Source organism: Vanellus vanellus, assembly GCF_965231255.1.
Source record: "Vanellus vanellus genome assembly, chromosome: Z".
Classification (NCBI taxonomy): domain Eukaryota; kingdom Metazoa; phylum Chordata; class Aves; order Charadriiformes; family Charadriidae; genus Vanellus; species Vanellus vanellus.
In genome coordinates this window covers 23,490,864-23,514,688 of record NC_138908.1, presented here as the reverse complement: position 1 = coordinate 23,514,688, position 23,825 = coordinate 23,490,864, and the positions used below count along the sequence as shown (strand labels likewise).

The 23,825-nt window shown below is 41.8% G+C and overlaps 1 protein-coding gene across 1 annotated transcript; it reads right to left on the bottom strand.

Moving 5' to 3' along the window:
* Positions 1-55: 55 nt before the first annotated feature.
* STARD4 (StAR related lipid transfer domain containing 4) lies at positions 56-10,057 on the bottom strand. Its single transcript, XM_082497256.1, has 6 exons — positions 10,033-10,057; positions 9,517-9,646; positions 7,564-7,613; positions 5,858-5,984; positions 4,573-4,687; positions 56-4,015 (listed from the first exon to the last, which is right to left on the bottom strand). The coding sequence occupies exons 2-6, from the start codon at positions 9,619-9,621 to the stop codon at positions 3,780-3,782; spliced, it is 633 nt and encodes a 210-aa protein (XP_082353382.1). The 5' UTR covers positions 9,622-9,646; positions 10,033-10,057; the 3' UTR covers positions 56-3,779.
* Positions 10,058-23,825: the final 13,768 nt, after the last annotated feature.

Here is a 23,825-nt window from a genome sequence, read left to right as displayed (position 1 = left end):
AAGTAACTGAACACTACATCCGCCTGTACAAGTATTGAAAAAGCCACATCATGAGTCTGTTGGAATCCACGTTTTAATTTATTCTGCAATTGCATTCAAAATATAAATACAATCTATTCAGTGCTGAACACAATCAGTTAAAACCACTGTTAAGATAGACTGACTTTGACTTTCTGAACATAGGCACAACTTAACTGGTTTCACTAGAAGTATGGCTACTTTTACAGCAGTGAACCTCTTAGGTTGAATCACCAGTTCACACCATCAAAACAGTTCTGGTTATTTATGATTACTGGAGGAATTATACACTCTTTTCATGTTTTATAAATTCATCATGTTTCACAGTTATAAATATATCAAATTTGAGATCAGGGCTTGTGCCATTCCCAGAGTATCTATCTGAAGTACTGGTCCACCTCCCAGCAGGCTGTGGTAGAGTACCTTAGACTGCCCCCAGATTGAATTTAGCCCAATCTCTGTCTTCTGCATATGTTAAATAAGGAGCACAACAACAGGCAAGGTTTAATGCTGGAAGTTTTAGATGAGGAACAGAAGCCAAACATGAAATTTGTCTTATCTTTAGCCACCTTTCCTATCCACACACAGACCACCTAGTTAAAGTGCCAAAGATTAGACTGTCATATTGCCTAAACCCCTGAAAAAGTAAGTTGTTTTTTTTTTAAATATACTAGTCATATAAAAATAATTTTGATGTGTATATATACATGCAATTTCCCTAACAAAAACTGGTCTCTACTATTCTTGGGCACATTGTTCAGAAGTTGCTTTCAGATAACTATATTCTAGTTTAACTGAAACACTCTTAAACTCAACTACTGGCGAATGTCACAAACCTGCAGAAATTCTATGGCTGTGAGGATGACAGAAATCTATACTAGGTAATCTACTTTGTCTCCCACTACCTCCTAATGAGCAAAACATGGGCTCCTGCACTTTACCCTTTCAACTGCTATCCTGTTTTTACTGTCTTGGCTCCATTTAGATTGTCCATTTAGATTTTGCACAAGGAAAACAATGCCATGGTGGGAAAAGAGGTTCTGATCGGATAAGTACTTGATTTTGTGGCTTTCTTGGTTCTGAATGTATTCTGGTTAAAGAACAGTTCTGCTTCAAAATCTAACACTCCTCTCAATCCTTAGATATATAAAAGAAAGTAAGTTTTGGTTTCAAATAAATACAACACACTATGAAACTGGACATCCTCCTTCTAGTTCCGTATTACTCTATAGCTGAACTGCGTGGGATAATGACTGTAGGGGTATCAGCTATGCATTGCTTCAGCAGCGTAATCAGCATACATTGTAAATCATTGCACACCTTTCCATTTCTAGGCCTGCTACTGAAAACAACTCTGTTGATAAACAGGAAACCTGCACAGAGAAATTTTTATTAAAAACAACATCATACTTGAAATAAACTATCAGTTTCCTTCCATTTAAACACAAGTTCTTCTTTCTTCAGCTGCTCTGTGCTTCATCAGCCTATCTTCACTGAAAGCATATAAAGCCATTTCACTGAACACTAAAATAGGATAGAGGTGTTAGAGCCCTTATAATGGGAGTTTGGAACAGTGACCTCTTCTTTTCTGCAGTGCCTAGAGTTGTACAAACATCACCCTCTAAGTGTCTTGTGCTCCTTTTGACCCATTTCTCCAGCACTGAAGTTGTCTCTGTGTAGATTTAAACTGGGTTTTTTACAGAGCAATGGAACATTTTTCTCTATATACATCCGCATCACAACCCCTCAATTAGTCAGTCCCAGCAGTTATAAAAAAGAAGACATGAACATACAGATTCACTATACATGTAGCCTTTATAACTGGGAAGAATAAATAGGGTACACTTCACACAGCTTCTTCTATAATCATGTCAGCATTCATCCCATAGAGCAGTATTGCTAGGGCGTTCATACTTGCCTCTGTACCAGTACTAGAAAGGAGTGGACCCTAACATTTAGGAAAACACGTCTGGTGACACTGATTCCTTAGTGTCTTTGGTGGTGAAAGATCACCTTATGAATTTCCAGGACTGAGGGAGAAACGAGGAAGACAGAAAAGATGGGAAGAGTAACGAAGGAGTTTAAAGGGAACTGCAGAATACACAAAACCCAATAGGAAGTTGATACTTTCTGCCTATGAAGACACTAAAGGCTGTTTGATGCCACTGTTTTTAACTGTCTTAAACAGTACTAAAAGCCTTAATACAGGAAGCACATTGGAAAAGCCCTCACTGTATTTGGTGTCATGTTTTTTCTACCTTTTTGCTTGAGCAAAGAGAAAGAAAAGTCCTCACTGCTCAAAGTTTCAAATTTCAGCTGCAGTGGCTAGCGTCAAAAGAGCCAATATTGCAGGGGAACAATTTTAATCCTATTCTTTTGTTTTTTTTTTTTTCTTAGAGTTCATTACCAGTCCATGGATTGTATGTATATAACTGGCCCCAAAATATTAGGGCTCCATGGTAATATCCCTAACTACTACACAGCTAATCACTGGTAAAGCACAGGAATAATTACAATCTCACTTGAGCAAATGATGCATGCCAACATTAAAAGCTTAATGTCAGGTTTTAAAGAGAATTCAGGTTCCAAGCAGCACAGAGAGTAATCTTTTGAAAGCCTCTGCTCTGTACCTGACAGCATCTCTGGGTGGCTAAATATCCTCAAAAATTTGACCCTCTGTTCTCCTGCAGATCTGAACAATTCTGCAGCTTGAATTTTGGTCTTCAGCTGCTCACGTTTTACAATGCTGATTTAATTTATTGCAAAATCAACCTAGAGGTACTCCCACAGAACACTCTGGTGTGCTGTACCAGCACACTGGCAGTCTGTGCTGTTGTGGCTACACCAATACACCTGAAGCAAATTAGTGGTCCCTTCTGTTGCTTTAGTAATTCCAGGATTTTCAGTTAAGGAAGACAAAAAAAACCCAAACCAACTCACACACAATTACATGCAAATTTAAGTGAAAAAATTCTTTAGAAGTGCAGAGTATCACAGAAGATCCACTGGAGGTTTGCTATTTTGACAACTGTGTGATTAAAAGCCCACTAAAAACTATGGAAAGACACCTGATGACTTAAATGAGCTTTGGATCAGCTGTAAGGGCATTTCTTTATCTATGCACTGAGACTGTTATATACAACAGTTAATTAAATTACAGTTACAACACTGAAGAAATGCCAACAATGCTTATTTTTGCTAACAAAAGCGAATAGCTTTCTTATGAATAATATCATTTAATGACTTAGTTGTGTAATATCCCTATGATATATCAAAGCAATTTAAAAAAAAAAATACAGATGCACCTGTACAAACTAAACAAACCAAAAATTTTAAGTAAATATAAAAATATATATATTACAAAATTACATCTTCAATGAGACGCTGCCTCTACAGTGACCTGCACCAGCAAAATCCTGAGCACTCCACTCTCAATACTGTTGGTGAGAGCTGACTTCATGATGCATTCTTCAAGCCCACACACAAATCTTGTGTTTTCTACCTAGGAAGCCAGGAGTTTATAGATTCAGACTGCTCCTCACACAGCTGCAGAGTGTGAGCAGGAAACAGAATCACACACTGTGAACTAGGAATGTACGCTAAGTATCACACCAAAAAGTACTTGGAAAGTTGTTTGGATCCCTCATCATAAAGGTTCAGGTATCATTCAGGAACAATATTACTCGCCTCTTAACTCAGTAGCTAACCTATGCTAAGCTAAACAATATAATTTGATTGCAAGAAATGCACAGGCTTTCAAGTCACTGTTTGCCTGTTTTCAGTGCCTTTTTGAGGTCAGAGTAGAAATTGGCCAGGGTACTAGACATGGCAGTGTCTACAGCAGACTGTGGTAGCATCCCTCGCAGTTCAGTCTGAATATAGCCTGTCAAAAGACTATGGCTAGGATAGTCCTTAAGAGGGACGCAGAACCAACCGCAAGGATGATTGAATCCACGGACAAAGTTAGGTCTCACCTCTCCATAGTCTAGGCTTATACCTGTCAAGGAAAACAAACAAAAAAAAGGAAAGTAATTTGAGACAGATTAAAAAAAAGGTACAGTCAATTTAAAATGTACAAATTTCTGCTAGGGGAATTTAGTAGAAGTGACAGACACATTTCTGGGTGTCTGGGTACTTTCATGCATGAAGGTTGTCTGCTCTTCATCCAAACTCCACAACAGACAAGCACAGCTTGATAAGCAGAAATTCTGACACTAAAAAGACATTCCTCCCATCTACTAGCAAGTAGAGCAAGTTGTTACTCCACCCATTTTGCTGTAAGAGCTGAGCCAGAGCACTCAACTCGTCAATACCTCTCCTGTCCCACAGATGGCGTAAATGACACTTGGCACACAGGGATGGCTCATGGGTAAATCAGTAACCTGTATACTTCTTTAAATTTGTAAAATGTTAACATATCTTTGAAATACTTGTTGGAGACCATCTTACACCATTTTTGAACACTTACTGCAGAACTAAACTTAATTTGAATCAAATCTTAAGCCAAGCAGCTGTTGCAAAATGAGAATTAAGCAAAGGTAAGTGATACCTTACCACATGTTAAAAGCCCATCTTCATAGCCTGTAGTGTAAGAGAAATCAACAAATTCCCGTGGTGCTATGATGTTCCAGAGCTGGCCAGCAGTGGTGTAGCGCATCACACAGCAGTTCTTGTTGAGTGACAGAATCAGGAGGGTAAAAAACCAAAAACGTCTTAGTATAATGAACGCAGGGAAATTTATGCTTGTAGGCTGCTAGCCTTTTCCACAAAGGTCACAGCTTCTTGTCAACTATGCTGTGCAAACAACTTCAGTGAGGTCCGAATGGCTGTCATTTTCAGTCTCAATGCTGAAGTTTGTAAAGGCTTGCATTCTGCAACTGAGAGCTGCAGGGGCAGAGAATATCTGGCACATTTAAACCATACTGACTAAAACTAGAGAACTGTGTCATCCTGGGAACTGAAAGCCATGTTGCTTTTATGTGGCTTAATTGTTACTTAGGAAGTCTGAAAGGACCATGGATAAATTGCAAGAGGCCCTTCTCGGTACTAAGATGCTCTGTCAAGTACTTTTCATCCACCACGTGAATAATAAAACAGAATGCAAACAATTCTTCAAAAAAAGGCTTTCTTATAAGACAATAGCGTTTGCATAAATTTTAGGGAATAATTAGAAAAAATACCTTGCCATATAAATCTTTATTAAGACCCAGAGCAAAAGACAATCCATGTTCAAGTCAGATGTCCACAGGGTTTTGAAGGCACACTGCATGTCCCCAGTTACCAAAGGAAGGCTGCCAGCTCTTCTGTAATCAACTTCAAACCTACCTTTCTTTAGCAAGTCCTGCCCTTCAGTATGAACTATTTTGGCTCCCAGCACAAAGCCCTGCCACACAGTGAGGTCAGTCTTTCAGAAAGTGGGACAGGCTGCAGCTTCTGTATGTGTGGATTATTAATACCCACAATTTTTTTTGATGTGGAACAGAAGAAAGCAAGCTGCATGAAAAGGCTTTGGCATATAAAGTATCACACTGTAACTCTCTATATGGGGACTTTATCAGAAGCTACCAGAGCTCCAGGTCCAAGAGAATGATGGCTGACCAAGTTTTACTCCTTTATTTTTAGCATTGCTGGAAAGCTGAACTTCAAGCTTCAGAATAGGACTGTGCAGGCACAAAGCCTCATCTGAGGTCACCCACTGCACATATGCACAATATCCCGTGTACATGCAGAAAACAGGCAGAAAAATGGTATTATTTGTTGGAACGACTGCTCTGCTGTACTGTTAAATTCATGTATGCATCTACACAGATTTGCCTTAAGAATTTATACAAGTCTTCACCTCTTCAAACGTTTCCATGATGTCCATTGTAGTCATTAGGCTGTCCCAGTCTAGCCTATATGGTCCAGGGCGAATATGATCCACTATTCTGTTAGTAACATCTTCCACCACGCCTTGAGCTTTGTAGCTAGAGAAGCATATATTTACATTTAAAAAGGAGAAACTCTTTATAAATATTCCATTAATATGCAACAGCATGCTTACTATAATACCTTGCTACCCAGAGTTATGGTCAGTGGACTACTGTATCAGAAAAACAGTACAGAAAAAAAAGACCTATGGATGCATCTATTCTTCTCTGTAATAAATGTTATTCTTGGAAACTCTGTCCTTATGCTGCAATCAATATTTTATAAATGGCAAATTCCTTCCTCAGATAAAAAACATCATGTTTATTTCTCTAACAATTTGGCATTTTGCTCTTCTTGCTGGGCAAGCAAGGGAGTCTTCCAGGGACAAGTAAAGTTAAAAGCAAAAAGAAAGGAGAGCAGGACTACAATGGGAAAAACATTTTTCATAAAGTAGAAATAACAGTAGTAGAACCAACCTAATGAGAAATAATGTTATGCTTTGGTGGCATATAAGAGTACCAAATAAAATAATTTGGCATAAGATGTTACAAAACACTCATTTGTTATCATATATTTTTAGTAGACACCAGACGTTTCGTTTATTTGAGTTACTGGGCCTCCAGCTCCTGAAGGGGAAGACTCCACCAGGACCATTATTTTCAAAACACTTCTTGTTCATTAAGCTGTTCTTATTAATAGTAAAGCAACAGATTAATCTATTCACTTGCACAGTTCACCCATATTCACTCATAATTACCTGGTTGCAGCCAATCTTAGCTGTATACTCAGAACTGGGGGACCCTGTGTACATGCCAGTGGCTTCTAGGTAGGTATCTGGAAAGTTCTTCAAAGTGTCCTTTATTTCACCAGGTGTATACACAACCCCGGCGTCTTCATCTGCACATAGCAGCCACTGCCTCTTGACAGTGGTTCAAGTTACACAACCTGTCGATGCCAATGTGCCCATGGCCCTGCACAGTCAGCAGACACTTGGTGTCTGGGGTCATCAGCTCTTGCAGATTTACCAAGACTCAAATTTCACAGAGCGTATCAGTCTTTGAGATACTTTCAAACATTACCTTCTCACACAACTTTTCGTTCCTTTAAAGTGTGGTTTTCTAGTAATTATTTCTCTACCTAAACCTACAGATACCAACAGAATCCAGTGACAGAAACTCACAAAGGAAGAGCCTTTATGTCACAAATCTTTCCCAGAACTACATACTTGATATTTTACTCTATTGCAGTTGCATAGTCATGGTAACAGTCCAAGCACCGACTGGGTTGTCAGCCAATAACCCTTTGGACCTACTGAACCTGGACTTGATTCTGTGGTTTGCAGACCGTCTTTCTAAAAGGTCTGGGAATATGTTGTTGCCCACTTCAGCCAATGGGAGTTTTGTGGAGTGTTTCACAGTTTTCATTGTTTGTTCTTCTAGACACAATGCTAAATCTTAAAAATACAGCACTAAAAGGAAATGTTACAAGCACACCAGATGATCCGCTTAGCTTCTCCTCTGCAGAGTCTGCACCTGAATCCACAGATTCTGTGTAGAATCCACAACCTTCATTTCTAATTGCTACAAAACACATCTACGGCACCTTAAAATGTATCTGCTCTGGAGGCAAACTTACAGGTATCCACTGAACTCCTCTGACGGTTTACGCCACACAGTTGCATCTTTCTGAAAGAAAATGGAAGATATGTTAAGATGTCCAGAAAATGCTTCAATTTTTGTGAAGAAAAGCAAAAGACTTTACCATTAACTATGATCCACCCCAAAGTGCTCTTTGACCTGGGCACTTTTGTACACTTTTCTTAAGAACATAAGCAGATGTTTCAGACATATTTTACTTGTAATCTTCCATTCTTTCACAAAAATTCATTCAATTGCCTTTCTTGGTGTCAAATGCTAGAAGTCTGCACAGAAATGGGGCTTGGCAGGACAAGCCAGTTTAATATGAAAACATACAGAATAATGGAAAAAACTCTGTAAAGCCTTTCAATTAAAAGTCAACTGGAAAGCCATTATCTGGACAGTGTTCAGACAGGAAGACCACACAACTTCTGTTTGCACTCCTGTGACACATGACCAGGCGGGTGTGTGCAGGAGGTGCTGACAGTGATAGACAAGAAAGCTTAAGTTACCCTTCTCTCCCAGATCCCTGACTAGAAATGTCTTGCAAGCAATAGTTTATTAATTTTAAAGTTAGCCGGAGGAAATAAAGAAAACATTATCTTCTAATTTTTATCTAACTGTGAAATGGAACCTCTGTACAAAATCTCTGAATTTCAGCCTTAAAGAAAGTACCATATGGCTCCTTTTTATTTGGAATCATGATTACGTAAGCATAAAAGGACCAAATGTCCTAAGAACAGTAGCATAAGTACTGCATCCAGAACTGTTTAATATTTAGGGGCAAAACACACTTCCCTGGCAGGTAGCTAAAGTTCTCAATTTCTTTTACACGGCACAGTACCAAAACACAAGGAAGGAAGGCAGGAAGAAAGTACAACCAGAAATTTTACAGGGGTAAACTCAGGGGAGTAATGTGATTTGAAACAGTGAGATTCAGGTAACTTCCTAAAGGAAAACAATGGTGTAGGTACATAACAGCATTTAGCAAGCAGAGGCGGTGAAGGTGTTTTGCAAGAGTGAAAGGCTTGAATACTTTGTTCCTGCATTTCAAGACTCTTAACTTTGCAAATAATCAAGTTACATTTGGAACACTTGACCCTCTCTTACCAATGCCTGCCCACAAAGGAAAAAAACTTACATGACTCACCCAAACCATTGTAACAAAAAGGGGAAAGACAGAAATTTACGACACTAGTCCTGCCACATTGCTACACTGAGATACCAAAATACATTTATACCTTCTATGCAGGACAGGACTAAAGTATTCACCCAGCCTAGAACTGATGAACCAGCAAAGTCTATTTAGCTTGATGAAGCAAAACTCAAAAAAGACAAGCAGCTCAAAAGAAGGTTATGGCAAGCTGCTTGGAGAAAGCAGGAACTGCGTTCCTTTTCACGGAAGGAAACTTAAGACAATGTGTGGGCTCTGAAGGCAACGGAAACATGAAGTAATATGAATGAATTGAGAATGATCTCATTTTTTTAACAGGAAGACATTTGGAAGCTGAAGCATGAGAGGTTCAAGCATTATAGACAAAAGAGATTCCAGAGGCTGGCAGAGCCTACCTGCTGGCTGTGGCTGGTTTGTTGGAAGTACAAGCAAGCACCTTGCAACACTGCTAGCACTAACAGTATTTCACATTTTGCTTTAAGAAAAGCCTATAGTCTTACACAGGGAGGATTCTTCTGTGAGATACTACCCTAAAAATTGGTAGAAGGAATGACAGAGTATGTCTGTAGACAGGAAAAAGATTCTGTCATCTAAAAATGCGCTGTCCTAGAAGGGTGGTTTCACAGGGCCTCTCATATGAAAGTCCTGCAAGAATTTGCCAAAGGTTTCACATCCGTGTTAAATGCCACAAGAAGCTCTTCTCATCCCACCAGGTGACCACAGCATCCCTGAGAGAACAAATCGGGCCGCGAGCACGAAGCCTCCCAGACCACTCACAGTTTTCTTCGCCAGCCGCCATTCGCTGTCTCCGATGCTGTGGTACTGAACCAGAGTGTTCCGCAGTTTCGTGGCCAGGGGTGCTGGATTTGGCAGGAGATCCATTTGCTCCCCTCCTGCGGAAGGGCGGCTGTTGCACAGACACACACATCACGGCCGGACACCACGTTAGGGACGTCACCAACAGCACGACTCGTTTAAATCCACGCACTTTGAACAGACCCCCCCCACACACACACACACCCACCCTCCCCGTCCTCCGCACACATACACGTCCGTCCCGTCCCGTCCCGTCCCCCGCCCTCCCCTTGGCTCGGGGGACAGCGGGCGGCTGTCAGGGCTCCTCGGCGCGGCGTGGCGGGTGGGGGGCGCGCAGGCTGTCAGCCAACGGCCACCCCCGCGGCGCCAGGCCATGCCCGGAGCTGCGCGGCCGTTCGCAGGGCCTGACAGCCGCCAGCCCCCCCGATGCCGACCTCGGCCCCGGCCCCGGCCCCGGCCCCGGCGCCCCGCGCTCACCCGCTGCCCTCCGTCTCCCCGGCTGGCTGCACTGCCGGCCGCGGGCCCGGCAGCCCAACGGCCGATGCCAGTAGCCAATGAGAGCGCAGTCGGCTTCCCAGCGCAGCCAATGGCAGCGCGGCTCGCCATGGCCGGGGGAGGGAGCTCGCCGCCGCCTTGTATCACGCGACCTCTCGACATGTCACCGGCATGTCGTCACGAAGCGGAGGAAGGAGGGCGCCATCCCGTTGGCTGCTGCGGAGGAGCGCGGCGCTCTGATTGGGTGGAGGGAGTGGGGTGATGGGAGGGGGCGGGGATAAGCGCCACAGGGCAGCCTCCGCGAGGTCGAGGGCGGCTGGAGGCGGGCACACCTTCCCTGGCCCAGCCCGGCAGGGCCTCAGTGAGGCGGGGGGGAGCTCTGCGGCCGGGCCAGCAGGACGGGCCTTGAGGCGGCCCAACTGCCCTTCCGGTGACACCGGGCTGGGCCCGATCTTCTGCAGCGACAGCACGTTACCACAGCACGGCTGTGTCTGCCTGGGAGCGGGGCGAGCCTCCGTCACCAGGCCAGGTCTGCGCCAGGGCTGGGCTTTTCATGCATGGACTGTTGCTGTCACTTTATAAAGGCTTTTTTCACTGTGACTTTTTAAAGGTTTACATAGGTTTGCAGCTTTCAGTTGAATTTCGCACAGCATCCTGACCTGTATCAAGGAATCGTGTGGTGAGCAGGACTAGGGAAGTGATTGTCCCACTGTACTCGGCACTGGTGAGGCCCCACCTCGAGTAGAGTGTTCAGTTTTGAGACCCTTACTACAAGGAGCTGGAGCATGTCCAGAGAAGGGCAACACAGCTGGTGAGGGGTCTATAGCACAAGTCTTATGAGGAGCTGCTGAGGGAACTGGGGTTGTTTAGCCTGGACCTTACTGCTCTCTACAACTACCTGAAAGGAGGTTGTAGCGAGGTGGATGTCAGTCTCTTCTCCCAAGTAACATGCAGTGGGACAAGAGGAAATGGCCTCAAGTTTTGCCAGGGGAGGTTTAGGATGGATATTAGGAAAAATTTCTTCACAGAAAGGGTTGTCAAGCACTGGAACAGGTTGCCCAGGGAAGTGAGTCACCATCCCTGGAGGTATTTAAAAGATGTGTGGACGTGGTGCTTAGGGACATGGTTTAGCGGTGGTTTTGGCAGTGTTAGGTTAATGGTTACACTCAAGGATCTTGAAGGTCCCTTCCAACCTAGACAATTCTAAGTGTCCTGTGGATTCACTGTTCAGCTGAGGCCTGTCCTTCAAGTGCAGGAGCAGCGATGAGCGTCTTCCATGGGTCAGTGCTACCGGGTTGCTGTTAGCTATGACATTTGTCACAGCATCTGAAACAAAATAGAGTGTTTGTCCAGCCATGAAGGGCTTAAGACAGTGCAGAGCACAGCAAGTAACATTGTGGTGAGGAAGTCCGAGATATTCTTGCTTTCAGTCAGCTGTGCTTGCAATGTGACTGAGCAGGCTTTTGATGAAGTACTGAAGTTTCGCTTTACTCTGTAAAGCAGCAAGCAGACCAGATTCTCCTTAGGAATAAGATAGCACCTGTAGCCAGCCCACAGCTGAAGCAAACTTCAAAGTATGTCTAACTGCTTGTTTCCTGCAGAATTGCACTGTTCACTGGACCACCCAACTCAATCCAACAGAATCACATTGGGCAACATCCATGCAAAAAGACCAAACTCTTGGAAGAGCAGAAAAAGAAATGGGGCAAGAAGTAGGTGGTTAGAAAGAGTCGGGGGACAACAGATCTTGTTTGTGTGGTAGTATGTTGTTCATTTTGGCTAGTGCTGGCTCCCAAAATGAACACTTTGAATGTGGTTGTGTTCTCAATACACAGCTTTACACCAGGCTTTTTGAACTAACTCTCCTTGCAGTTTACAGCTCTTGGTCATTTTTCTTTAAATGAATATGGGTCTCTAAATAAAGGTCGTGCTTTTAAGGGCATATTAAACAAAAAAATGAAGATGTCTTACACGCAGTTCTTGAAATTTTACAATACAAAATCAAAATAGTGGTTTTGAGCTGAAAGCATAGCAACATTATAGGAATGTATTTCACCTGTCTTCCTTCAGAATCCTGTCTGTTATCTTCCTGTGAGTGAAAAAGTGTACATCTGACTAGCCCCTAGCTGTTTTCTCTATTCTTCCTTGCTGTGTTGCTCTTCTTGAAGCCCAGTATTTTCTTGCCTTTGAGTATGGCTTTCCTTCCCCATCAGCTGTTACCTAGTTTAAAACACCAATGTAAGGTTGTTCTTTTTTTTTTTTTTGAGGAAAACTTCTTTTTCTTGAAGGAGGGAATGATAAAGTTTTATTGGAAAATGGTGCTTTTTGAATAAAATCTTATTTGTAGAAATGTGTCATATTTCCATGGACTGGATGATTTTAATGGAAGGCTGTCTGGTCTCTTGAAAGCTGCTCTAGCAAGTCATACAGCAAGTTTCTTAAGGTAAGGAGGTCTGCAAGTCTTCTGTAAAGCCCCTGGATACTCTATATTCTGACATTCAATATTAATTTTATGATTTGGGCCAACTGGGTGCTTTCAGGGTTTATAAACTAGTTCTTCACCACAGTGAGGTGGGTACTTCTGTGTCTTCTAGGCTTCCCAGCTATGCAGTGCAAAGTGCCAGTGAAGCACCTGAGATAACTGATGTGCAAGAGATGCTGTATACGTTTCCTTGGTTATGTTTCTTCACTAGCTACAGCAATACGTACAGTGCTGCCAGCTCGAACTTGTGCCTATGTGAGGAAAGTGCTATGAAGACGCAAATGTTAAATGTTGCTAACCATGCCATAGCTGAGCCTTGCCTGCTTCTTCCTCCTGATCTCTGTGGTATATCTCTGCAGCACTAACTCCTGAACCACACCCAAATTACACCAGAGCCTTGTTGCCCCTGAGGTATGCAGTATTGCAGTAGAAGAAGATCTGTTTCTCTTGTGATAAAGCACCTTGCACAGGAGAATTTTGATTACCAAGATGGGTGGGATCCATGAACACTGTCAAAAGCCCAGAATACCTCTGTTCCCCAACTTGAAAGTAACTTAATACAATCAAATTTATTCTGGAAACTGCTGCATTTACCTCCAAGAAGATGGTCTTAGAATGCCTGATATTTCATCCTAGAAATAATATTGTATGGAGAAGTGTGAGACTAATTACTGGCCTTTAATTTTAGTTAACCCATACCTGAAAATGGATTTGATCACTAAAGGTGTTCCTCTGTAGGATGCATAACAATCTTGCAAGTGTATTAGAGGTAAAGAAATGTGTGCAGTTTACCAATCATACTAGACCAAATTCTGCTTTTGTAGCAAAGGGTATAGAATCATTAATATATAATGTGCTCACTCCTATGTGAGGATCAGCAGGCTGGTTTCAATCCAAAATGGTACTGAAGTATTTTACTGGATCAAACCTGAAGTCCAGCTGCTGAAAGAATAAGAACAAATGGCACGTGGTTGCCTCATTAAAGTTATTCTGACCAATATATTTCTCTTAAATTTAAATGTTTTTAGTGCCCTTTCCAGACAGAACGATGATCCTTGAGGTCCCTTCCAACTGGGTATTCTATGATTCTAGAGCTAACAGGCTGCTCTTAATAATGTATTTGATAGTCTCAAACTTAAATATAATTTGAATTTATGTCACACAGAGAACTCTAAAAAAGTTATTGAGAAAGCCTGTTCTGTCTAATAGACACTTTACGCCAAATTTTGTCCTCACAGCACTGCTCCTTGCCTGTTGAGCTGGCCTGATCATATAGAGATACAGTATCTCCTGATCATATAGAGATACAGAGTAGTATCTCTACAGTAAATTAATGCTGCTTTTCAGAATCAAATCTGAATTTTGGAAATAGAAAGGCCAGTCCAAGTTCAGTGTTACCAGGCTTCCTGTTTTCCAACTGCTTTTTACCAGCTAATCAATAGCTACAGACAAGTTGAAAAGCTGGGATTTTTTTCCCTAATTTTCTGCTTTAATAGGAGCTTTCTGCTTTGTACAAGCATTGACTAAAGCTTGCGCAATTAGAGGCATCAGAGAATTCCCAAGCAGAAGTCTGAAGATAATGGGGCCTCACATCCTTTATTCTCTTGGGCACCTGCGTTCCCTTTGACTGATGGGTTGGCAAGAGCCCTTATACAACTTTTTGAGAAGGAAAATGTAACTAAATAACAGTATTGCTTAACACTTTTGAGGAAAAAGCAGCATTTTCTTGCTGGATTTTTAAACTATTTCCTGGTAAATAGACTACAGTGTATCAATGCAGCAGGGTGATTACCAAGGTAGTCCAACATATTTATTCTGAGCCTGAGTCTTTTTTAGTGGTTCTGCAGTTACAAAAAGTAGCAAAGTAGCTGCAGTGTCTGTGCCAATGCATACTCTGTAGAACAATTCTGTCTGAGATATCAGTAATGAATTTTTGTGTGTTTTTTTCAGATTAGTAATTTCTGGAGGATATTGAAGAGTGCTATGATTGGTCGGTTGCTCAATTGATCTGTTCCTAGACCACTGCTCAGTTTGGTCGTGAACTTTGTGTTTTCCATTACTCTCTTCTGACCACACAATTTTCCTGACCTGGTTATTGTACTGAGCATTACCAGCACATTAGACTTGAACCTACTTGAACCTGCCCACTAGTGCAAGAAATCTCATTAATTTCAAGCAGGTGAAAGTACTTAAAACTGCGAATACTGTTCAAAACGTTGTTGTTTTTTTTTTTTTCAGATATGCTGCCTTTAACTGTGGAAGGTAGAAAACACTCCGCATATGTCAGAGTTCTGCAGGTTTGGGGCCTTTGCACAGGCACCAAGTTTCATGGTAAGATTCAGACTTTCTATACCCAGGCCTTCTGTGTTGCACAAAACACATGGGCTATGTAGGCCTTTAAAACTATTCTTCACTGCAGACACATAGAATCACTGTCAGACTGAATGGTTGAGGCTGGAAGGGACCTCTGGTGGTCATCTGATCAAAATCCCCTGCTCAAGCAGGAGCCTCCTAGAGCCGGTTGCCCAGGACAGCTTTTGAGTATCTTCAAGGTCAGAGCCAGTGCTCAGTCACTCTCACAGTGAAGAGGTGTTTCCTGATGTTCAGAGGAAACCTCCTGTGTTTCAGTCTGTGCCCGTTGCCTCTGGTCCTGTCACTGAGCACCACTGAAAAGAGCCTGGCTCCATCCTCTTTGTACCCTCCCTGCAGGTATCCCCTTGAGCCTTCTCTTCTGCAGGCTGAACAGTCCCAGCTCCTCCAGCTCCTCAGCCTTTCCTCCTGTGAGAGGTGCTCCAGTCCCTTCATCATCTCGGTGACCCTTTGTTGGACTCTATCCATTGTGTCTGTGCCTCTCTTGCACTGGGGAGCCCAGCACTGTGTGTGGCCTCACCAGTGCTGAGTAGAGAGGATGTTGCTGGCTCATGTTCAACTTGGTGTCCACCAGGACACCCAGGGCCTTTTCTGCAAAGCTGCTTTCCAGCTGGGCTGCCCGCAGCATGTACTGGTGCCTGAGGGTGTTCCTCCCCAGGTTCAGGACTTTGCACTTCCCCTTGTTGAACTGCATGAGGTTCCTGTCAGCCCATTTCTCCAGCCTGTCCAGGTCCCTCTGGATGGTAGCACAACCCTCTGGTATATCAGCCCCTCCTCCCAGTCTGGTGTCATCTGCAAACTTGCTGAGGGTGCACTCTTCCCCATCATCCAGATCACTTATGAAGATGTTAAACAGGACTGGACCCAGTATTGACCCCTAGAGCACACTGCTACAGCCAGGCTTTGTGCCACTGACTGGCACCCTCTGGGACTGGCAGTTCAGCTGTTTATCAGTCCACCTCACTGTCTGCTCATCCAGCCAGTACTTCGACAGCTCTCTATGAGGATCTTGTGAGAAATAATGCAGTTACTTTTCACCTGCAGTTGACTCCTAAGATATTTTTTTTCACCTCCCTAACCACCCAATTCATATTCTCTGTCAGGGAAATAAAATACGAGTATACAGGTTTTTAACTCAGCTGTAAGAACAGTTGAAAGTTGAATTTCCAGAAGAAGCTGCTTTGGAAAACTGCAATCTTGAAATGTCCTGGACAGACCATTCTGCAGGTTGCATGGTGGGCATGTTATTTAACTAAAACCATTTTTTTCTTGGAACTTTCTACTGGCCCATCTGAACTAATATGGCCCAGAAAATTTCTCACTAAATAATGGACAAGCAGAAGCGTTTTGCCCTCCTGATGTTTCCAGTCAGACGAGCATAGCATTTCAATGGGCAGGAAAACTGCCATCTGACTGCCTTGGAACAGCAGCTGGTGAAATCTTGACTCTTCAGAGTTTATTTGTTGCTAAAAACATGCCAAATTATTCTTCACCCACTAACTGTCACATGAGCCACTAAATCTGACTGACTGTACATCGGTGGTAGGAGGCTCTTTCTAATCCAGCATGGGCAAAATGTTTTTTTCATAGAAATATGTCACAAGTATGAAGAAAACAAAGACATTAGTTTTACTGTTAGGTAGTTCAGTCAGTGGAGCCATTCTAGATAGTCAGCTAGATAGTGATTCTTGCAATTTTGTTATAAGATAAGCCACACACACACAAAAAAAAAACACTGTAGAAAACCTCTAATGTTCTTCATGTCTGATCTTCAACCAGTTATTTAACTTCTTTGGGTGGATTTAGATAAGTATAAAGTGCTGCTTTTCCATCAGAGGGTGATGTAAAGCAAGTATATTTATTTCGTACTGGTTGGCTGACATGTAACTGCAGAAATGGCATTAGGATTTCATGCTTGTTTGCCTAATATGAGCTGGATTAAATCAACTGTATTAAATCAGATGCCTTCACCATTCCCTGTAAATGTGAAATAAGTTTGAAGGGCTACAATTGGATTCTTAGCACTCATGCGTATTCCCAAAAGCAACTTTCCAGATGGCAAGAAGCGCAGCTAAAAGTCTTGCGTGTTTCACTGGTATGGCACTGATAGCATTTGTCTCTGCTTATGAGTGAACCAGATAGAATTCAACTCGCTTCTCACACAGTCACTTTCAGACTAATATATTTAAATAAGAAATGTGAATGCAGTAAGACAGTCACTATCTTAGCCAGACCTGGGTCAAGGGGACTGTTTCTGGAAGACAGACTGGCGCATCACCCCTGTGGTGAGACCTGGGTTAGTCCACACAATTTCTTGCTGTGGGATCAAGTTGTCGGACAAACTCGTTGGACTGAAGATCCATGCTGTTGCAAGCTGCAGTGCTGTTTAGGGAGGAGGGGTGGTGGACTGGAGAACAGCTTAGGCCAAATAGTATTTAAAAAGCAATCTCTTCACAAACCAGCAATTTTACCTTTTTTCTTAAGTGCATTTTGCGGTTGAGCCACAAGATGGCAGAAAAGCAAAATAAATAATTTTTGCTGAAGCAGCTGCACTTGAAAGTACTGTCTAAAACCAAATACAATAGAGAAGGGGGCTAATTTTCCTATTAAAGTGTTGCTAAAGCCCTACAAAGTTTTGAAATTTGTTGGATATTCCTTTAATTAACGTGATCTAACTGTGACTTGCGCTCAACCATAGCTTCGTATCTTTCTCTTATCTGCCCTTTGTGGGTCAGGACAAATATTGTCTGTTCTTTTGCTATAGACAGAAAATAAAAAAGCTAGCCCTGATTGTTTCCTTTTTGGATCCCACTGGTATATAGTGTGTAGGAAAATGAAATGCAGAATAAAGTCTTTGTATCTGGAAGAAGAACCATGATTTTCTGGAATGATGATTAATCCTCGGTTATATATTTTATTAAAAATGTACCTTCACGTTATTCTCAAAGTCAACTGCAAAACCAGTTAAAAAATTCAAATGCTGACTTGGTTCTTCTTGATTTGAAGAATAAAAGGTAGAGGTGTCTTAAAATCACCTTTGCGCTTTATCTGCCTGTGTCATCTGATATTCAGACTTCTATAGTCTTTTCTAAAAGAGAATTTCAGATTAATAAATTCTGTTCCTCTCCTGGCTTGTCCCTTCATTGTAATCTTAACAGACTGTTTTTTAAAACATCCCATCTTCTTTTTCATAAGCAATGGTCACAATTGCATTGTTAGCATGGTATAAGTATCAATAGTGTATAGTAGCAGTGCATAGCAATATTATCAGTAATAGCGGTGTACATGGGGTCTTACTATCAGTTCTCAATTGCTTGGATAGGCTTGTGCCACAAACCATCTCAAATGTCCCACAGTGCAGACTGTAACCCGGAGAAAACATTGTCTGCCACAGTATTTAACAATGTTTAGGGGGTCTTAAGTGTTCTACTGAGTGTGGGAAGCTGAGTAAAGAACCCATATCCAATGACTTATGTGGTTTTTAACCTCTCGCCTTATCTGGTTTCTTTGATACAGCCCTCTGTGTCCTCCCCCCATCTTACTGTGGTAGTGGGTCTTCAGATCTGTACATGTTCTAAAGTGCCAGAAAGCTTTCTGCATCTGATAAAAATATTCCCCCTGCCTCCTGCAGACAGTTCAATCATGTTTTCTTAGTGAACCAGGAAGCCCCTGACCAAAAATGTCTTTGTAAGTAGTATTTCTTATTTTCAGAAACTTGTTGAACATGCTTTGGCCAGGCTTCAATGACACACTCAAGGGCTTTCTTTAGTTTTATCTGTTTGGGAACTTACTGCTCTTCTTTCTGTCCCTAATCTCCTTATTTGCTGCTGCCTTCCCAGCTGCTTGCTTTCTAACAGGAGCACCTTTTACTTCTAGGACAGGCAGCCTTGGTGATGTGCCAATGGCAAAGACACTTCTTTACTGAGCTGATCAAGTAGTGCATCATACTGCAGGTGCAATGTCTGCATCTTGGCCAAGGATCAAAAACACAGATCATGGACCAAGAGGCAGTGTACAGAACTTTATCACACACAGGAAATGAGTAGTACTTCGTGGCTTTGCAGCCTAGTTAAATAATCACGGTCAGTCCGTGCCTACTGAAAAAAAAAAGTCTTCACCATATTGGTAACCCATATTTTTTACATACAACACACTTGTTTATGAGAACTATTGAACCGGTATTTTCTGCTATTGAAATGTTGTTCCATGGTAAATTAAGAGCTGTACCTAAAGCAGTTTTGGTTCCATCCAGACTCAGGCAGCTACTTTAAAGCAGCCTCTTCATTTAAAGCACTCGCTTCATCATCTTTTCTGTGAATTGTCCATGCTCGTAGTGATGTGTGGGAGTTATATCAGCAAGGCATACATAACTGCTGGATATCTGCCTGTTCTAACTCACTATCTCAGTCATGTTGAGGAATTCTTAATTTGGTGTAGATAGCAGCCTGTTAATAACAAAAGGGACGCAAGTGTTCTTTGAAAAGAAAGACATATTGCTCAGGTCACAGCCAGAAGATAAGATTCGGTTTTAGAAAAACAAATCTTTTGCTGCAGCAATAAGAAAACAGAAATAGAAAGATGAAATTACAGTTCTTTGAAAGGCAGATGTTGGACCAAAGCAAAGACTCTGTGCTATATATTAGGATGCCACAATGTTAGACTTTGCCTGGGAGAACTTAGAGCAGTAGTTAGCATTCTTTGTTTAGAAGACTAATGTTTGTTTGTTTGTTTGTTTTTTTCTAGAAATGTGCTGCACTGAAAGCTTCTTGCCAACTATCCATAGATTTCCAACTTTGGGATTATTGTGGAAACATGGTGTGTTGTGATTTCTGCAATTGCACTCTTAAAATCTTAGTCTCTGCCATGTTTCCTTTTTTTCTCTCTCCACCCAAACCCAGAGAACAGGTTTAAGGGAGCCAGTTGCTGCAGCCGTACAGTGCCAGAGCTGAAGATCCATTTACTCCTAGCAATCCTCTCAGTGGTCTCACTCTTTGCCCACTCAAGTTGCCCATGACTTCAGCTGCTGTAGGTTTGAGGAAGCCTTGGGTCAGCCAAAAAAGAGAAAGAAAAATGAGTAAACATCAAATTCACTTTTGGTAATAAGTAAATATCAGATCCACTTTCTCTGCGGGTTTCTCTCTAAATTATTTAATTTGCCATGCTCCTTGGCATCACTGTAGGATTTTGTGCTATTTTCCCATAAACATGTCCTGAAAACCCCTGTGGCCACACTCTGCTCTGCTTTGGTATGGTCCTCACTTTAGCAGAACTGGGAACTGTGTTCCTGCTATGTTTGCTTCTCCAATGTTTTATTCTTTGCAAGTCGATTTGAATATGCAAAATTTGCAGACACTTTTACTGTTTTAAGTGTGTTTATGTATAGGGCTGCCATTGTCATCAAGATTATTTTATTTTTGTACCACAGTCATCGTTACTATCAAGAAAAACGAGTTCTTTTGACCCTTACAATTTCCAGGCTAGACTGAAATGCTTGGCTTTAATAACTTCTTTCTGTACAGTATATGCTCTGAAACACTTAACTCTCTTACATTTGCTTCCCAGAAATGGATTTGTAGCTGGATTTTTTTTCCCTGGAGTTTTCAGTCATGATTCATCTGTGTGATCACAGAACAGTATGGCACACAGTCCTTCGTCTAGCTCTCAGTCTGTCATTTTATTTTTTTTCTTTATGCAAGCACACTCCCTACATGTTATTTTTTCCTGGAAAAGTAGCCACCTTATCTTCATTATACAATGAAAACTACTTAGAGTACTTCCAGGGTAAGAACTTAGAACTCTGAGATCTTAAAGCATGTTTGGCAACTTTTCAGTTAAGTAAGATACATTTCTCTCGGATGTTTGAGCTATTTCCTTTGAGAAAATGCCATTAGCAGTTGAGAATAAGCAAACCTTTTTGACTAATGAATTGAATGTGATGTAATTGTTTTAACACGCATTCTGTCTTAATCAGCTAATGATATGGACATAACAAATGCCTCAGTTTTCTCAGCCAGTCCAAACCAGACTTGACATCATGGATTTTATCTTCATCCTGGTTATAAATTACATATGTAATATTGGGAGTATTAGGTAAGTAAACTATTAGGCTTCCAGGCAGAGGCAAGAAACCTAAACTATTTTTCAGATGTGACAATGGCAGAAGACTGAACCTGCTTATCTTAGAAGAGTTCTTCAGCCCTATGACCTGTTGTTTTCTCAGCTTTGGTGCAAGATTGTGATATACACTAAATATACAGTTCTTCCTCTGTACCATGGAAGCACGCCTTGTCTTTTCAGATGATTATTTTTGAAACATACCTCAGGGTTTGCTATGTGAGCAGCATGTAATAGCAGCATGGGCAAGGAAATTCAGAACATAACCTGAAACCTATTGCAGACAGTTATTGTTTTTTTTTAAATATGGGGAGTCTCCTGGAGGGAGCCTCAGATGGGACAAAGACAACTAGTGGAACATTTTTAGGAAATAATTAATTTCCGGGAGGAAGGGCACCTTTGTCCTGTTCTGAGGTCCTGAAAGATCACTTCAAGGGGGAAGAAAAAAAAACCCAAAAGCTCATGCAGTGGCTAGGGCAGTCTGCTAAGATATAGGAGAGAATTTATGAGGAAAGCCTGTGCAAATTACCAGGTTCCCGTAGAGGCAAAACAAGGTTAGAGTTCAAGGAAACCACGTGTGTATGCAATTGGAAGTAGGAGGTTATTCGATGATTTGGGGAGTGTAGTTTCAGCTGATAAAAGGATGTAATTCTGTCAGGCTGCATGATAGAGATCGGAGAGGGTCTGTGTAGTGTCCAATAGTGAAAAATCTTGAAGTGGCTTCAGTCACATCAACTGCCTGTGTATACAGCAAGGAAGAACTTGAATAAGGCTCTACTCAGAGCTCAAGGAATTTTAATATGTTTGAAGAATGCTGCAATACATGCTTTTATGCAGTGCTCCGGAAACAAGGGGTTGAAACTGTGTCAAGAGAGCAATATTCTTCACAGCACAACATTTTAAAATGCAAGATGCTTTAGAAAGCCAGAGTGGTCTCTTCTTTCACTAAGAGGTCAGGGGAAATGAACTGTGTGTGTTAATGCCAGTTTTCCATAGATAATTCCTCTGTTATATTTCTGTGGCAGAAAAATGTCAGATAGTCTAGGGAGAAGCAGTTTGCTTTAGTTTGCTTCTCATTTAACTCTGCATATAGCAGGAGGAAGTAGGTGGATCTATCAACTCTCAGCATACTATAAATGTAACATGGGGATACACATATTCTATTTTAGTAGTAAATCTTGACTTTGGCCCAGTGGCCAAATAACATATACCTTAGTAGTTTCGTCTTTATATATCGGGGAATTTTAAAACTTGTCTACAAAATTTTCTCTACATACATTTTGAAAGTGTTGATGTGCTCCATTCTCATGTATGTTTTCTCTCCCCAGATACTGTGTCTTTTATATTTGGGATACTATTGGGCTCAATAGTACCTGGCATAGCTTTTGGATGGTGTTAAATAGTTTAAATTAATAACTGTCTGTAATAATTGTCTATGGTTACATCTGTGAAATGATTGCTAAATAGATGGGATAGCCATAATCCTTTTGATTTTAGTTCATGTGAATAGCAGCAAAGTCCAGTGATCTAAAACAAACAATCAAACAAAACATCTCTTTCCTAGGAATGAACACCAAAAATATTTCTTGTTAAATTGTATAAATTGGCACGAAGTCTTAGAAAACCCTTACAATGTATATGTTATCTGTACCTGGGGAATTTTAACTTTTGTAAACATATAAGTTAAAATTTGTGAAGAGCATGCCAAAAACCTGTGTTGAAGTGTGATTGAATTAATGTTCTGTTTTCTACAGATATGGTTTTGAATTCTGGAAAGTCTTACTAACAGACACAGATTTTACATCCTTTTTTCTTGATTTTATCAAAGTATGGTATTAATAACTTTGTACTCTCTTCTTTTTCTTTTTTGAATTCCACACATCTTCACGCTGCATCTCCTACATTGGGATAGCTTCCAGTTCCTTCTTCCTTTCTCCTCTTCCCTTCTCCCCATAGTCTGGCTGCATGACAGGTCTTTTTTTGTTCCTGCTACGTTGTTTGGCAGCTGAATAACAGACATGTCAGGGAGGAGAATGGGGCAGGTAGCTCTTACGGTAGCTCTGACATAGCTTCATATCACCAACTCCTCCAGATATACAGGACAGCTTTGGTTACATGTCCACAGTTCGTATTTTGAAAGCCAAGTAATTCAGACCCAGAGGGACCAGAGGGCCCCGTAGCCATGCCTGTGAGGTTAAAAGCTCCCTTGTTGACAGCCACAAGGGAACACAGGGAGGCAGTGGCAGATGGAAGAGCTTGGTAACACCGTATTCTGGCTGCTCCCTGGCCATCAGCCCATCGGAGGCCCATCTCAAGACGCCCAGAGGAGCACAAGGGACCAAAGGCAGGCGGGAACCCAAACTAAGGGCTCAGAGGAGGGGCCACTCTGTCCAGGCTCCTTCCAGGGCTCTCCCAGGAGACCCACAGCCCCATGGCCCAGACGTGACACCCATCATGAAAAGACAAGGCTGGAGCACCTTTCAAACTGAAGGGGGTTTCTGCCTAAAGGCATGGGATGCATTAGGGAAAGAGTATTTCAGGATTGCAGGGGACTTCTTATGGGCTATTTAGGGAAGAAACCAAATGATTTGGGGAGGAACATGTAGGGGAAAATGGAGGGATAAGGCAACAGAGAGGGCTGTTTTTTTATAAACAGTTTGCTGGTCAATACGCTTGTCTGCCCATGCCATGTGCCCAGGTAGCACAGTCTGTCCTATCTTCTTATTATATTAATTTCTAACTTTCCTGGGTGCAGTGCTGTGTTCTGCCTGAGTGTGTGCCTACAGGGGTCTCAGCGCCAGCAGCTCGA

Coding starts and splice junctions, on each gene's coding strand:
- STARD4 (XM_082497256.1), bottom strand. CDS start 9,621: ATGGATCTCCTGCCAAATCCAGCACCCCTGGCCACGAAACTGCGGAAC. Junction 7,614..9,516: donor GGCGGCTGGCGAAGAAAACT/GTGAGTGGTCTG, acceptor ATTTTCTTTCAG/AAAGATGCAACTGTGTGGCG. Junction 4,016..4,572: donor AGATGGGCTTTTAACATGTG/GTAAGGTATCAC, acceptor TTTCCTTGACAG/GTATAAGCCTAGACTATGGA.